Source organism: Plodia interpunctella, chromosome 16 (genome assembly GCF_027563975.2).
Source record: "Plodia interpunctella isolate USDA-ARS_2022_Savannah chromosome 16, ilPloInte3.2, whole genome shotgun sequence".
Lineage (NCBI taxonomy): Eukaryota > Metazoa > Arthropoda > Insecta > Lepidoptera > Pyralidae > Plodia > Plodia interpunctella.
Window position 1 is genome coordinate 4011813 of NC_071309.1, and position 18195 is coordinate 4030007.

An 18195-nucleotide genomic window follows, 5' to 3' on the forward strand; every position below is an offset into this window, starting at 1 on the left:
AAAACAAAGAGCGAAAACTTTTTAAATTGAGTGTCCGTGAAGTGTTGGCAACATGTTGATCTTTTCTAAATTCTGGACCCCTGGTACTCTATTCTAAGTTAATGTTTTGTTTAAAAGTAAAGTTTGTGCTGTTTTTACCGGCAGAAAAATATATGAAAAATTATTACTGGTTTTATCCACAAATGTAAATGTAATGTCCTTATATGTATAAGATAAAATTACGATAAAACTACAGATATAAGAACATTAATATTTAACTAATATAATAAGTGCAATTTTCTCTCTGTGAATGAGATGATTTAGGATTTAACCAATAGACATTGGACAAATATAACTTATTGTATATTTCTCAAATTTGACGTTGGCAAAATCATCGTTACGACAAACGATAATTCATAGGATTAAAAAGTAATCTGAAGTTTATCAAAGTTTGACAATGAAAGTCATAATTTTCTTTTGTGATTTTTTTTGCAATAATATTATGATTCAAGATAATTAATTCATTATGGCTTTTCCTCAAATGTTGTGTAATAAAAGGTAAAACATTTTTTTCACACATACTTTTTTGCTCTATAGCTGTTCCCAGATATTTAAATTTTATTAGGTCTTATTATATATGTAGGTAAAATAATGCTAAAAATAAGTATTAATTTAGGCCGGAAATCACAGCCTTTTAAATTGTAAGGTTAATTTTTTATGCTGACCCCGGGCTTTCAGTAGCCTCGCTGCACCGAATGTAACTAAGAACACGTTGCGAGAGAGAGAGAGAGAGAGAGAGAGAGAGAGTGATAGAAAATTATATATATTATAGTTTGTATATTTGGTCACCCATCCAATAACCGACTATCATGACAGTTTGAGCGCGTTAACCGCTATTGAGCTCCTAGTTAATTTTTATCTATGAATTATTTTCCGTCACATACTTTCTAACTTCTAGATGCTATCAATGTTGTAAATGTTGCGCAGACCAATGCAACAGTAATTTCAAAAAAGTCATGGATCTCAAAAATTCGGGGTTATCTGTTTACATTCATCATAAATGTAAAAAGGTAAGTGGGTACCTCTATAAACCTTAATTTGCTAATAGAATTATCGCACAATCTGTGCAATAAAATAATTAAATTTTAAATATTATCATTATATGTTTACAAGGTAAATAGTTTTGAAAAAAAAAATATTCAAAATATGAATGTATTATATACAATAATATAAAATAAATAGGTTTATAATGTTTTAAAATTATATACTTTGGAGCGCTCGATTGCACTCGTTTTGAAGTGCGCGCTTGAGGTACTCCTTTTCTTAGAGATTTTAACCGTGTGGAATCAATTATTTCTACAAAATATTTGTGTAAATGTTTTGATAAATAAAACAAAATTTTGGTTTTAATGCTTTTTCTTTATGGATGATACAGAAAAAGCGTTAAAACCAAAATTTTGTTTCTTTGTTGTTATTTAGAAAGCTCCGTTATCAGAAGACAAGTACGACGCAATCATATTATTCAATACCACTAATAAACATCACAAAGGATCTACATTTTTGTCTGAACTTGGTATGTGTATTGCATTTCATACCTCAATAAAATTAGAAACGCTAAGTGGAAATGTGTTTTTTTGTCAAGAATTACCTAATGCGTATTTTAGGTATCTAGTAGTAGTAGTAGTTTTTTCACTAACACAATAGTAATCATTACCTTACAGGGCAGCATAGTGTCGAATGTTTTAAATGCAAAGATATCATACAAAGAGTTCGCAATTTACTGGCTGAAATAAAATGTATTAAAGGAAACCAAACAATTGGTGTGTGCGACTATTGTAAGCAAGCAAATATTACTAACTGTAAGAGATGTCAATATTTTGTAAATAAGTTTATGAACGACTCTGCAGAGGCCCAGGAGGCAATGATACATTATTTAATTGCATGGGTACGCAAAGTTATGAATTCTTTACAATTTAGCGTAGAAGGTCACCTTGATAAGCATAATTTACATATAAGGGACAATTGTGTGGAAGAATTACAAAGACTGCTAAGTGAATTAGAATCCCCATCGTCCATACGTCAACCTGATTACTTTAAGACTGTAATGAACAAAGTTATGGCTGCGTTACAAACAATGTTAGAAGGTTTCGTAGATAAGTATAAATTGAATGTAAAAGATGAATCTGTGGAAGAATTACTGAGGGTTTTAAATGAGTTTAAAACCTTGACTGCGAAGGGTCCTTTGTCCCGTCAACCAAACATAGAGTACTTTCCAATCGTAGAAGAAATAAAATCTTTAGACAACCTTAAAGTTATGGAGCTGTTAGATTTATTAATGTCTAGATTAAATACTCAATATGAAATAACAGTAGGAGATTCAGTATCATCCATAAACACCTTATTTGTTAAAGCCAAAGACAGTACAAAAATAGTAAAGAAATCGTCTTTTGATAATACGTCATTTGATGAAAATGACAGAAAAAATGCGGAAGTACGTGCTTTAAGAGGTGAATTAAATAAGAATAAGGAAAATATACCTCCAGACATTAAAATTAAAAAAAGTGCAAGTAAAAGTGAGGAAAAATATAGAAAAAGGTCAGAAAAAGGGAAAGAATTATCTTCAGGTGCTTCGAAAAGTTATACAAAAGCTGAGAAAAGAACTATGACACAAAAAATTACGACATCTGAAGTAAAACAAAAAAATATTGACAGTAAAAAAATTAAAAAAGGTGAATCAAAAGATCCAAAGACAAAAAACAAGATAAAGGATTCGTCTACAGATAAAATAGGAGAATTAAAGACAAAAAATAAGATAAAGGATACTTCGAAAGATAAAATAGGAGAACCAAAGTTAAAAAAGAAAGTAAAGGATACTTCTAAGGATAAAAAAGAAGAACGCGAAACTTCCAAAGATAAAAATGTAGACAAAGTAGACAATAAAATGAAAGAGAAACAGCTAGAAGAACGAATGATGAAAAATATTATGCAAAAAGAAGGTAAAAAGAAGCAACAAACACTACAAGTGAAGAACACACCTTTACCTAACATCAAATTACAGTCAATGCTAGATTTACCCATTCAAAATAAAATGGAATTAGTAGATATCTCTAGCTCAAGCATCCTGGAATGTGTAGACACCAAAGGTATTCCAAATGTAATGATAAAACGACAGCACATTGTACCACTGAACCCACATTATGGAAAACAAGATGGTTCAACAAGTCCCGTACAGTATCAAACATTGAATAGTATTTCTGATACGATACTACAGTTAAATGTAACGCATAAGGCACAAGATATTGAGCCAGATTATAGTAGTTCCACAGGGATTAAAAGTGTAAAGCAAGAAATGCAAAAAAATGTTTCTGATAGATCAAATAAAGGACATCATGTACGTCAACAGACTTTTAAAATTCCCTTGCTATATCACGTATATAAAAATATTTCAAGCCATTCTCTCTCAAATGTATCTCCTCCAAAACCAAGTGTTGAAGAATTACCTACTGTTACTAAACGAGATAAATCATTGGTAAGAATTGTTATTATTATGTTGTCTAATGGAATTCTTACACGGATCGTTACTCGGTCTTTTGAGGCTTGCATGTGGACATGGGTTCAATATTTTCCTCATCGTGAGACGTTTGTTCTAAAATGTTATGGGGCATGATCCAAACCATAGCATATCATGGAGATGTTCTAACAACCATTTTTTTGAGAAGTGCAAAGCTTTTAAAAAATTACTACTATGGCTATTATTGGTTTACAAGTTCAAACCTAGGATCGAATCCTACTCGTGCCACAAATTTGTATACAAATCTTGCCTGTGTACGATCACTATTGCTCCCAGTGAAAGAAAAGTCAAGACAATAGCAAACCACTCCTAATTGTTCATAAAGTGTGCTATATTCCTCATCATGACCGAAACCTACATCCTTGAGAAATAGACTAATGGTAATCATCATCATGTATCACTTTTTGCCCTGTTTTAACAATTTAACCGTTTTTCCTTTTAAGGAACTGTTAGTTTTTATTCTAGTTGTATTATTTTGCTAATACCATTAAATAACATTGTCTTCATATATATAAAAAACTTTATTCCAAAAAACTTAATTTGTTTTAGGAAGTAAACGATAAAGGAGTAATCAAATATCAACTATCTGATCCGGATTGTATAACTAAAGGATGGACACGATTGCCAAGTTTGAGAGTCATGAGAAGGGTAAGTCATATAAAAATTTAGGAATACACAAATACGTATCACGTTACTAACGTCCACCCCACATACTGTCTCTTTTTCCCATGTCGTGTAGGCATCGTATAAAAAAATTAGAATGTGTTATGTAGCAATTACGTGTTTTAAATTTCATGATACAAAATATGAGGCACAAACTGGCAGAATACTCGTATGATGTTTTTAGTAATAAATATAAATCAGTGTTTGAAAACCATAACGAAATGTGTATTTTCATTTTATAATATTATAGATAAACATGTACAGAATGGAACCTGTTAATACTGCTAATAACTGGTTTGACCGGAACAAGAAGAGTACTGTCTTGTATACCGGAAGTGACGATGTGCTTGCTGATATCGATGAATTCGGATATGGAAAGTTGTTCTACAAAAATGGCAGAGTCGCTTTAGATTATTATAAAGCTGAAGGTACTTCAGATTTAGCACCAGCTCATATCCAATATAGGAACGTTTTAGTAGTTTATATACACTTATCGTTGACTGAAAATGACGTTTCGTCGATTAAACAAAATCGATTTTATTTCATCGAAAACAATGTCAATTTCAACAAACATTATTTGGAGCCATGCAAAGCTTGTAGTACACTATTGGCAATGAATTCGCTTCCTGAATGAGCTGAGCTGAACTACAGTAGCTAAACAGCCTCAATGACTCAGTCAATAGACCTCTCTTTCTCTCATACTCGCCTAACCAGCCGATTAACATCTGACATCACCCATCCTAGGAATTGTATTTTTGCTTATCAACTTCTAAGACAATGTGTCTACAGTCAACATCCAGGGGAAGATATAGAGTGGTATTATTCTAAGGCACAATTCACAGTACACAGTCCAAGTCAATCCCCCTGTATTAGGTGCAGTGGCATAGAAACTTATAGGAGGTATTTTGTCAAAATTAAATCGCTTATTCTGATTCCAATAATAATAATTTACAAACTGCTTAACTCTGATTTTTGCAGAACCAAACGTTAATTATAGATATGTCATATATAGTGATGGAGAGCCAAAGAATGGATTTCCAGAACCTGTTACTATTTTGGGAGTTTTCGATGGTATTGGTTGTGGTATCGTTTATGACAATTATGGACGTGAAAGGTATTTTTGATACATTTAATGCTTTTGGGCTAAGGATCCGTTTTGTTAAATATCATTTCTTGAATTTGTAAATTATTAACTGTTCTTATTATTTGTCATATTTTTTTATTCAGAACAGACGTCTGTAAAAGTCAAGTCATACTTTTGCAGCTGACCGTACTTCTGTCTGTACGTACAGTATATATAAAAATAGAAACTAAGGTGTTTTAGTTGTATTTAAGAGACTACATTTATTTTTTCTTTCATATATATTACATTGATAGAAGAATGTATCCTTCACGACAATGAAAACACCAGTACTTGAAATTCTGCAGGGATCATTCGAACAAATTTATAATTCGGTTTTTCTTTCGTACAGGTTAAAATATAATCAATCTGAAGGGATAGTCATAGACAAATCCATCGACTCACCATGCAAGTGGAAGTGGCATACCTTAAACGACCCACCCGTTTTGCAGCCAGTATTTTTGGATACATTTACAAAAGACACAAGTACGCTCAAACACATTGAATCTGAAAGTGGAAGTGCGTACGCGCAAAATAAGAATGTCGATATGTTGGCAATCGAATTACAGAACTTTTTGAAGGAAAAAGCTGACAAGCTACTTCAAAAATTCAAAGCTTTGGAAATTAAGTCAAAAACTTTGAAGTTGAATCAACAGTTTTCATTGCAAATTCTACGTCAGACTGTTATTTACCTGGTGTTTCGGGAAGAACTAACTTCTCTTAAGCTTAACTTGGGCTTGACGTTAATTAGCAATGATATTATTGGCACGGAATCGCAAGATGTGGGAGATCTCTTTACGTCGTACAATCAAATTCCGCCGAGATCAAAAAGTGTAGAAAATATTCAGCAAATTTTATATACAGCCAAAAGGGCAAAAAAGAAAAAAATATCGCCTAAGTACTTTTTTTAAATTCTTAATGATAGTGTCACTTTTTTTATTACAATGAGAACAATGTTGTTTTTAAACAATGTATAAAATTGTATTTACATGATCTGATATTTGTTATTAGTTACCTTCTTGGAATTAAACTGAATATTTATCAGTATATATACTTAGATATAGTGATTAACTCTCCTTGGTGCCAATAAATCAGCTGGAGGGTCTGGCTTTTGCTCGAGATCTAGGTATAATCATTATCTATAAATCTTAGCCAAATATTGATCTCTTCATGTAGCTACAACCTAAAATAATTATAGATAAAAACGTTTTTAGCCAATCACATTGTGTACGACTATATGGCACAGAATTGATCAAAACAAACAAACAAAATGATGAAAAAAGTTTACGTCTCACTTTTTTATGATGCAGTTTTCCTATACCTATGATGGAATGTTATGGTTTCAGTATCTGTGAGCGCCAGATATTCGCTTTTTTCTATTTTATTTTATTCACAAACTTTCGTTATGGCGGTATACACTATCAATAAAGTTGTCCCTTGGTTTTGTATCACCGCTCTGGGAATGGATTGTGTTTCGATGATATGAGTCATACGAGTGACGAGGTTGATAGATGTTATTTGCGCGAATTATGTTGTTTTTTTAAAGTATGGCCATTAATGAATTTACTGCGATTCATCAGTCCACATTATGTTTTGTATCTTACATCATATCCAATAAAAAATAAACAAATATTTTCCCAAGCGCCGTTTAAGCATCTAATGAACTATCTGATTTAGTTTCAAAAATTCCTAGAAATGTTAAATTTACCAAACCCATACCTTAAATCAAAACCCTTTTACTTACCCAAGAACGACAAATGCCTTACATTTGTTAAAAAAAGGTTAACGATAATAAATTGGCTTTGCAAAACTTGAGCGGCAAAAATATCAGTAATTTAATTAATTGATTAGCCCTGTGCCTACAAGCCCCGAAAGGCAAAGTAAAGTAGCAAAGATTTATTTTACTTTCGCTAACAATTAATGCTGAAAGTGAAAAATCTCACCAACTTCCATCGGTATCCGCCGCTTATTCCTTCTTTAAATTGGCCAAATTTTTCTTGTGGAAACTTTTTGATTCGACCCCTTTCTTCGGCAATCAAGTAATTCTTATGGCGCCCACGCGCTACCATCTACAGAGTAACGAAACACAGAGTCATCATCTACACTGAGCATCTTAATTATCTAAAGTCTATCAAAGAATCTATTTTTATTTAATTCATTGCTTTCTATGAAGAACGCAAGGTTTCAATGGAAATTCATTGCATCAAGCCTGTCTTAATTAAATATTGCCACTAAAATATATTTTTTTATAACTTAAATAAGCTGGGCAAAATAAAAAATAATTAGGATTTAAAAATTTCGTTTCAATATATTGTTGCAATATCTATTTTGTAATGTGTATAATTGACTTCAACTATTTATGTCCAACAGTGGACTTCTTGTGGCTGAAATGATTCATGATGAATCGTGGGTTTAATGCTGATATTTATCCAGGTTATTAATTAGCCAAATATAACTTTAAAAAGGGTAAACATAACCGAGGACGAAAATATGAAGATCTGTTTAGCCGAAAGTGCTCTATACTTTGAAATCAGCCCAACACAATAATAATGGGCGCGGTGCAAATACAATTAGGTTAATTAATGAATTAAGACCCGCGGAGTTTCTTTATCTTGTTATTAATTTGTCTTAGAGCCAGACGTCTTACAAACGAGACAGCAAACATTTGTGTAAAGCGAACCGATTTCCACCATTATTATTAAACTTTTGAGTACTTATGTGTTAAGAATACCAATTTATAATAATATTATAGAATTTATAATCTGTGGTTGAGATGAGTATATTACGAGTGATGGTGTTTTCTACAAATAAAAATATTTCGCGTCGGCTCAACGGAAGACAAGAACGATGCAAAAAAAAAACAGTTTTTCAAACCGGTGTTTGTATCTCAAAAACGTTGAGAGCAGTGTGATGGTGAGTCGGGCGTGGCAATTTTCTCAACAACATATGTCACTTTTTGTCACATCAAGACTATTAACACGATACTCGAAGACGTTAACAAATGCTTATAAAGAAGACAACATTAATCAGCGGTATGATTTGAATTTGAATATAAAGGCGTTTCATGAGGTGTGACGGGTGTGAGGCCTCTATGAGCCCCTCATTACTCATAAGCGGGGCGAATACGTGAGCTGGAAGCGGAGTAGGCCTTATCGTTGGGACATGTGCACTTTGGCCAAAGTGGGGGCGAAAATCTTTATGCTGTAATGACTATACCAATTTAGTAATATGCTCTGGTTTTCAGGTGAATGGTAAAATCTGTTTTACAAAGAGATGTTTTGATTTCTACACTTTAGTTTATTTTTGCATTCTAATACAAACAGCGATAGTATGGTATGCCCGGGTAAAAAATTAAGCCTAGTTTAACCCATTTCAGAATAGTTGAAAACATATACCGTTTTGTAAATTAGGTACCTATGTAAGTAAAAAATAATGTGTAATGTTTTTTCAATGAAATGTATAACACACTAAAATCTTCACAAATGAATTTTCGAGTACATCAACGTAACTATATAATTTCATTGTAAATTGGCCTTTGTTACTGCAGCAAACAGGTCCATGCAGCGTAATTTAACATGCGGTTTACTGTACTACCAAAAAACAGAAATATCTTACCCTTCTCCAATAAGTGGATTTAAAGGATCTGACAATTGAAACATATCATAGCCCGGGCAATAAATTTGAATTTAAATATACGCTGATCACGGTCCAGTGGTCACCGCGTCGGGTGAGGATTTGTGATGATACAGTTAAGGCCCCGCGGGATTTCGGGAATGGACATCTTTGGGTGGGAATAGCATGGGAATGATGCGACGGTTTTATACATTTTTAGTTTGTACTTTTTTTCTGTACTTTGTCGTATAAATAAAGGTTGTGCTAATTTGTGGACACTTATTTTATGAATCTTCACATCTTTTTGAGTGTGTTATTACACTGGTGTCAGATTTTAAATAACCTATCGTAAAAAACCAGAAACGTAGGTAAAAAGAAAAAAAAAACAGCGAACAGAGTTAGGAAATATAGATTAATATTTTGTTTTTCATTTACTTGTCAACGTATCTGTTTAGTGTTTGTGTACATCGTACCTGCTATACAATCTTAACGTGTGCCGTTGTTATCCATTTTTAAAAAAATCGGTTACATATCATTGCAACTTTAGAAAACACTGAAGTAAAAATATGATGAAGTAGATAATAAAGTGTATCTAAATAGTATATCCCAAAACCACGTCCCCTATATTCAAACAGCTCATTGTAATTCTTTACGTACATTTTAGCATTCGTCTGAAGGAGTGAAATCAGAGCGGTAAAAATCAAATTGAGTGTCCGATAAACACCCCAAGAAGGGCGAAAATTTTGATTATGGCAACCGCTGAATAACACTCCTTTTAGTACTGGGAGCTTGGATGCATTTGAATTTTTTTTTTTGTACTTTCGTACCACTTTCATTCACTAGAATATATCAGTATTTGCGAAAGTATAATTTCTTTTGCAAGTTTTTTTAAATAAATTAAAGAGCAGAAGCATTGCGTCACAAAAAGTATGAATAAAATGTTGGAGAGGTAGAAGCACAAAAAAAAAGTCAATTTTTAACCTAAAAACTTTTGTACACATTATGTAAGTACTTATTCCATATTTATATTTGCCACCTTAAGGTTGTTATTGGAAGATCATAAAAAGTGACTAAAGTCAAATTCGACCATAAGAATAAAAAAAAGTTTATTCCAAAAGTCCCAAAGAGAATCGATCGACGCTACTTATTCTCGAATAAAAATTTCTCAAAAAATTTCGCTGATGCCGATATTGTTATGGCGGGTTTATGTCGAAAATTGGGGAAGCGTTATTGCATGTCATTAGGAGTTACGACCAGAGGTGGGCTTGCGCCCGGAATTTTTCCGATAATGTAATTATTGTCAATTTATTCTGCACTTGGTGACATACAGCAGGTAAACGTGGGATAGATATTAATTTTGGTTATGGAATTACCCATGTTTTAAGATTTTTAAATGTCAAAGGCGTTCATTACAAGTATGCTATGTTGTTACTTATTACATTTTTGTTTATTGTTATAGGAAAACTTGATCTAATCAATACCAATTAATCAATAGCAATTGGACTCTCTCTCTTTCTTTTTCTCTCTCGTTTCTCGGCATTTTCTCGGTTTTTCCTCTACCCTTGTGCACTGAAGAACTGATGTTCCAGACATCGGACACATTCGCGCCACGTTATGCTTAACTTTAAAGTTAAACTACCATGAACAGCCAAGAAGCATATAACTTCAAAAGCAACATTGTACGTGATCGCCATGCAGCAACTTGGCAGTTTAGCCGCACCTGCCGGGCCGCCATAATATTCGGCTTAGCACCCCGCCTACGAAACGTCATGCACTCAACTTATACATGTGTAAACAGGGCCGATAATGCGGGTCGGATATTGAACTTTTTGCCAGTTGCAAGGTTTGCTATTTTGACTATATTATATATTTTTTGTTAGACGCAATTTGATGGAATGTCCACTTATATTATGTGCAGAAAAGAAGAGTAAGGAGAAGAAAAAGTAGGAAAGCGGGCGCCGAGTTCAATTTAATTAAACATTACAATCGACACAAAAAATTCAATTTATGAATCTTTATACTATAACATCGAGGGTTTTCACGTCTTGACTATGAGGTAAATCGAATAATAATCAGCTGAATTAAATTTATATTAAATACGTGTTACATGATTTGAATATAGAAATCAGGAGAACCATAAAAGAGTAGTTTGATAAATGAATAGCCAAATAAGTAATATACATATTTTGATAGACTTGTTTGAAAATGATAATCAAGCCAAGTAGTTAAGTTACACTATATTCTCATATTCAATTAGCAAAACCAAGGAAAATAAAGGGTACTTAACAATTAAAAGAGTACACACAAAACCGACCCAAAAGGCAATATACATCACGTAATAATAACAACGAAATAAAACAAGTAGGTCCCTCATGATGCATAGGGCTGTTGAAATAATATTATCGTTACCCACTACGCACTTCCAAGGAAAATCAACATAAAGTGAATAAAAGAAAATTATGAATCGCACGAATATAAATTACGTAACATTGGCGGCAAAATAACATCACATTTGAATGCCTTTTATGCTTTATGGGAGTGTAACTATATGAAATAAGACTCGGTGCCATTTTATGGGGAACGGTGGCACGTACGCGCATAATTTTTGAGTTGTTGCTTGGAACATGTGTGAAATTATGCAAAGTTTTGTTATTGATTGTCCTTTATTGCCGACTTTGTATTGTAACGATTTTGTATTTCATAGTTCAAATAGGCGGAAACTTGCTAAGCCAAGAACCAGATGGTGAGATAATTTCGAATGGTTCATCGTGTTCATCGTGGGACACTTGATGGCTCTAATTAATTAATATTTAATAATATCATACTTTAACTGCAATTTTTCCTATAAATATGTCAGCTAACTTTCAGTTTATTTCTAAATGAATTTCAGTTATAATTTCCATGTCCGTATCTTCATTGAATATTTGAAATATGAATCTTTTTATCTAACATAAATGGATATAACATCAAAACACTAAACCACGATCAAAGTTGGCAATCAACAATTCTATCATCCATATCAACAACTATTCAAAGCAGTAGCGATAACGTCAACAAACTAGATAGGAACAAAGCTTTATCAAAGGACACAATATTTGTGGATCTGATTACGGCGGGGTGTGCAGTTGACCGTCATAATACGGCGTTGGGAGGCGCGCATTGGTGCATAAAATATTCGGAAAGAGCAAAAGGACGTGCCATTACACATCTCACCTGCTGGCTTTTGTTTTGAACAATTTATTAAAATAAAACGTTTTTGTAGACAAAAGTCGATTAAAATTTAAATATTAATTCACCATAACTCTATTCTTTTAGGTTTATGCAATACAATTAAATATAAATATAATAAAATTATATATTCGTAGATAGGTAACATTGGTAAACTGGACAGAGAGAAAAAGCAATGAGGAAGTGCTGAAAATAGTAAAGGAAAAGAGAAGACTGCTGACAGAAATAGAAAATAGAAGGAGAAGAATGATTGGCCACTTGATACGACACGACGCCTTATTTAAAACTATTTTTGAAGAAAAGATGAAAGGAAGAAGAGGTCCAGGGAGACCGAGGAAGAGTTATGCAAGCCAACTGAAAGAGAAGGCAGGCGTTGCGTCGTATCGAGACCTTAAAAACAAAGCCGAGAATAGAGAGGGGTAGCGTATAGGTACTCCACCGACAAGAGCATAGCTCTTAAATAAGAAGAAGAAGAAGATACAGGAAAATTATCAAAATATAACCAGACGCAAATACAGTATAGCTCAGAAAATTACTAAGTAAATGACTTTAAATATTTTTTTTATCATTTATCTACAATTTTTTCCCCAGTGACAATATATATTTGGAGTTTTTAATTAATCGCTATTTAATGATATCAAACGAATATGTTAGTAGAATGTCATATTCATGGTACATACATCATAAATTACACCACAGATCAAAAATGAACATGGTCTCGGCGCAATTGCACGTGACTGGGTATAATCGCCCACAAGGACAACAAACTTGTACACTGTGTTCGTTCATAAAAAGGATGGCAGCTTGTTTGACAAAAAAATGTATTGCTCTATTTGTGTTGTTTAACCATTTGGTAAACAAAATATAATAAATAAAAAAACACATACATGCATCGTATACATCATCAATTTCTATCGCAAAGAAAAACGCTGCGTTGATAGTTCGGCTATAAATGACCCACCTCGAGCCATAAACCGACTTTTCCGATACACTGGCTCGCCAACAATTATCTAAATAGCCATCTACATTTACCCCTTACATTTTATTATGACCGGTCAATTTATCCGATGTTCGATCTCCGGAATCCATGTTTGCCAGATTTTCGATGATATTGCTTCGGGAAGGGATTTTCGCAATCTTAGAAGTTTTAGCTTGGTAACAGTAGATTTCTATCTGTGAAATGGACGTATGTACTTTATGTTATTGTCTATTTGTATCAGTGTTTTGGTTTGTTATTTATAGTTGAAACTATTGATAATTCGCTTGTTCTCACATGTTCCTTCAAGGAACTACTGATACCTTTTGTCACCGTAGATATTTCAAAAGCCTTTCTTGCCCTTGTTATTAGGTACCAATCTTACTAACAGTAGTAATACAGTTATTTTTTTTACCCTTAAGGACAAAATAAATAACTGGTTTTGGTTGGTGATGGTAACTATGGTTTAACTATCAATAAAATATTACAAAACACTACAACGTTTAGACAGAAGTAGTCAAATATAATTTCAATTCTCATTTTAAATTTGTGTATTTCTGACTAACACAGAGAAGTTTTCAGTATTGGAAAGCATGACGCTTTCCAATACTGAAAACTTCTGTGGCTTGAAAAGTTGTACAAATTTCATCTAGAAGATTTTAACTTAACTGCAATAATTTTTAAACACGTATCATTATTTTTATTTATTTTTTTACTTCGGTGATGAAAAGTAGTGTTGGTAGTATTAGAGGTGGTAATGATTATCCACGCTCAACGAATTAAATCACAATTTGTAAAGACGTCACAGAAGGGCCATTAGAAGATCTTGCCGATTCATCGGATCGTATAAATCTCGACGACAATGACCACTGAGACACAATAGGCGGTGACTTTAAATAAAGGCGATTGACAAACCCTCCGTGGCGTGCAGTTAATGTTGCGGACGATCGGACGGTCCGCGATTCGAAAATAGCTCTTAGTTCTTTTAGAAGCACCAGCGGTTATTTATATTTATAGTGGAATTAAAGCAAAATAAATATATTAATAGTGTCGATTCTCCCGCCTACCAAGTAGTAGGCAGTCAGAAATACAATTTAATCTTCTTTGCAAATTATAACAAATTATATGATGAAATGATATTTTATCCTCATATTTTATTTAGATATTTTTAATTTTGTAATTCATTGACTTATAATTTGATATTCTTAATTTTAATCTAATTTGTATTTTAAATTGCAATGCCCGACAGGGTTTACATTGTAGGTACCTAGATTATAATGACTGAGGTGAATTACCATACTGTACATTGTAAAAAGCAATAAATAATTTGAATTGTATTAATAAATATGTGGTAGATTAGACAGCTATCCTTACCTTAAATACTTAGTTCCTTTAATATTGTAAATCTTGTCATAACATTTTAGCATATCTTGTCAAACAAAATCTTGCATTTACTCACTAAAACCAATATGTGTTTCAAGCCGTTTAATAATTTGCTTTCAGTAAAACAAGTAGTATGTAAGTGGTAAATAAGCATCAAATTTAATATCCCGAAATTTCTCTGCGTAATTTTGTAAGATCTGGTACTTTCTTTACTCTGTGTAACAAATATAGCTCGAATACTGTCGATTGCTGACGCACGGACGTCCTTTCTTACATTGTCTCCTCGGGGTGTGTGCGAAAGAGACAAAAGATGTCATCACTTATTGCTGCCCACTGACCATTTGGTACGACGCGCTATTTATCTTCAGGATTAACTTGCTTATCGTACACCCACAGCTTATTAGAATTCTTTAAAAAGGTTTCCTTGAATGAAGACAGAGGGTTCCGTCATCTGGGACCGCTATTAACTAGGACTCGCTGATAAATTTCAATATTCTGGTAACCCACTGGTTACACTATCACTGGTTACACCAGGCAACTTCGACGTTGATTACTTTCGTAGAAAAACGCAGAGTAGATACGCTATTTTGTTTAAACGTCGGTGGCGTGCAGTAAAATTAAAACTAGCAGATCCGATCCAAAAACAAATGACCAAAGGAAGGGCAAAAATGTAACAAACATAGAAAAACACGAAATACCTAAATTGCCCTAAATTAAAAATTTAAACGTAATAAGCATTTATGTTTTTGCAGCGGTTGAAAATCGATATCTCCCATCCAATTGTCTAAAAACCCAACATAATTAAGACATTTACTTATTCAGACGACACCCAAGTCCAGAAGGGTCCTAAATGCCCTCTTAGCACTTTAATAGTGAGTTGTCCCCTGGAGCCTCACTGGACAACCCGGAGGCGTTCCGAGGACATTAACGAACCCTGGAGCCCTCCCTTTATTTGTTACCGCAAATTAGTGCAAGCGACGTCATGAACTGATCTCTAACTAATATTATTATTAATATTAGATATAATCTAATTGTAACCTGTATAAAATTTGGGAATACTTAAAAGAAATGCTAAATCTAGTATCTCGCCTCGGCTTATTGAAATAACTCTCAATGTAACGTAATCAGTTTTTATAAAGAAATTACAAGAAACACAAATAGATAGCCATTTCTTAAGTATCTAAAATATGTATACTGCTTTTATCTTAAACTTAGTTTTATTTATAGCGTAAATAAGTACCTTAAACACTTAGCAACATGTTGAAGAAACCTACAAGCCCGAAATATTAATATTGGGCAGAGCAAGCGGGGGTGAATACTAAATTAACATGCTACCTTGAGCAAACATCGCCAAGACATCGACGTAATACAATGTTTGTACCATGTAAGGGTCTTTCTATGAATCTTAATCTCCCGAGTCAGCCCTTACCCGTATGTGTATAACTTAATCGGCACCCCTTCTAACTTACCTCTAATTGTTTGCTCCCGATATTGTCGACGTCCATATTCGTATTTGAACTTAAACAATACGGTTCAATTTTGTACTTGGGCATTGTTAATTTATCAATTTTGGCCTTAAGATGTCTAAATGGAAGGTAAATTTGCCCAGTCATGTACAAGTACTTGCTTTACTGGCTCAGCCACCCGAATAGTTGCTAGAATTTTTCGCTTTATCCTATTCAGTAATTCAATTAATGGTTGATGTTATAAGATTTTTAAAATGATAAGAAGGATATATTAAAATGTAGGTAAGTAAGTAGGTTTGTATTTACTCGAACCTCCTAGCATCCTTTTTCCTCACCGTTGTCCTAGTTACTTCTTCAGCCATAGAGTATCGCCCAAGGTCCGTCTCATCGTAACACATTGACATGTGATGTTGCTAGATTTTTTTTTTAAATAACTGCTAACATGCATGGAATGAGAGTGGGGAGGCTTTTGCCATGACATGTTATAGTTGTTAAAAAAATAATCGATCGAAATTTAATTGAATCTCCAAGACAAAATAATAGTGACAGGTCACACATACTACTAGAAGTAGCTACTATACATATGTGTGCACTGCATACATACACCTGTTTAAATTCTAATATATTTCGTCTCTGTCCTTTTCCTTTGTAAGATAAAATGTCATTACCATTACGTACTCACGTCCCGGCCTCATTACGAAGGTAGACATCTCAGTATTTGTTCTTGGGTGCTCGGCAGTCGTGACAAATAGCTATCATAAACTTGTATGTTTAATACTGTCGTCTTGTAAACTTTTCGTAATTAAACTGTAATGATTATTGCATGTGCGTGTAACTGCTTGACAAAAATAAGGTGAAGGTAATGTTGGAACGCCTAATGAAGTTTAAAAGAGGGGTTTGTTTTAAACGATATTTATTGGAGTGAGGCCTCAGGCTTCTCATTCATTATATAGTGCGACATCCAGTTACATTGAGTTTTAGAAAGTTCATAGGAAAAATAACGATATACTTAGTCTATAGATGAAATTTTAGTTTTTTATGTTTGAGTTTATTTTTAATGGACTTTCCACCCAACTTTAAATCTTCGCATAATGTACAAGCGGCATTGTTACAATCTAGAATTTATCTATCAAACAAAACTATCTTAAACAGGACCTATATATATTTTATCTAGAGCATATATTCTTTTTACAATTTTCTGACCTTGTTATCTACTCTATTTTTATATCAATCAATAATTTTGATATATATTTATATGATGGATTTACAGGACATAGGAATTCATTATAAATTTCACAAGTTAACAAATACAACTAGAACTTGCAATAAATTAGTAATATAGTTGGTAGAACATTTTTTATAACGTATTTCGTATTAAAAACCTTAACGCCATAATTCAAGGAAATCCACTCAGAGTGCATTAGCAATATGCTTGACCATCATAAATTGTGTTCGATTATCAGGGGTCCCGCTCTCCACCCGGGCACCTCTACAATGCCGTTAAAAATGGCTACCTTCAGCTGTCAGGAGCTGAAGATGGATCACTTGAACTTGGGAAAGTGTAGGCTGTGGAAGATAACGTCTTTCACTTGAAAAAAAAAATATACTTACCAATAAAGGTACTGAAACATTTAGAAAAAATTCTGAATTTTTCAAATTGCAATATGTGTTGTGGATTAAAAGATAATAAAACTTATATTATTTCTAAAACGTTCTAAAAAAGTATATTTATCATTAGCTATAGCAACTCCATCCACGGTATGTTAGACCTCGGGTCAATTCCAAATTTGACCAAAATCGATCCAGCGGTTTAGCCGTGTAAGTGTGAAAGACTAAAACTACTAAGAATGACCGTAATTTACACATACCCAAACTTTTTATTACCGACATATTAACGTATTATTTCATAAAATAAATCAAGCATAGAATAAACGGAACAATGTTTTCAGGGAAGGGTAACAAACGCTTCTGGAAGTATTCTCTTGAATGGGACCCATAAAGCTATGTCGCAGCGATTGTGTGAACAAGTATCCATTTGGGACAAAGTTCGAATTCCCAAATTCCCCGTCGCAAGCACAGTTTTACGACTAAATTAATATGGCAAATTAATGCGTCGAGGCACCGTATAATTTTGAAAGGGCTCCTTACATGTGCTAACGTACGTATGCAGAGAATATAGGTACAAGTAGCAATTTTA

General features: G+C 33.3%; 1 protein-coding gene across 1 annotated transcript; it reads left to right on the plus strand.

Annotated features, from left to right (window-relative positions):
- The first annotated feature begins 424 nt into the window (after nucleotides 1-424).
- Nucleotides 425-6315, plus strand: LOC128676759 (uncharacterized). The gene is made up of 8 exons (XM_053757071.1): nucleotides 425-537; nucleotides 938-1049; nucleotides 1459-1552; nucleotides 1701-3508; nucleotides 4100-4198; nucleotides 4464-4641; nucleotides 5192-5327; nucleotides 5686-6315. Exons 1-8 carry the CDS (start codon nucleotides 506-508, stop codon nucleotides 6242-6244), a joined length of 3018 nt encoding a protein of 1005 aa, XP_053613046.1. The 5' UTR covers nucleotides 425-505; the 3' UTR covers nucleotides 6245-6315.
- Nucleotides 6316-18195: the final 11880 nt, after the last annotated feature.

Bases quoted from the DNA above. Each gene is read 5' to 3' on its own strand.
- LOC128676759 (XM_053757071.1), top strand. From the start codon at position 506: ATGGCTTTTCCTCAAATGTTGTGTAATAAAAG. The intron at 1,050-1,458 runs GTAAGTGGGTAC...GTTGTTATTTAG, and splicing joins TTCATCATAAATGTAAAAAG to AAAGCTCCGTTATCAGAAGA. The intron at 4,642-5,191 runs GTACTTCAGATT...TGATTTTTGCAG, and splicing joins AGATTATTATAAAGCTGAAG to AACCAAACGTTAATTATAGA.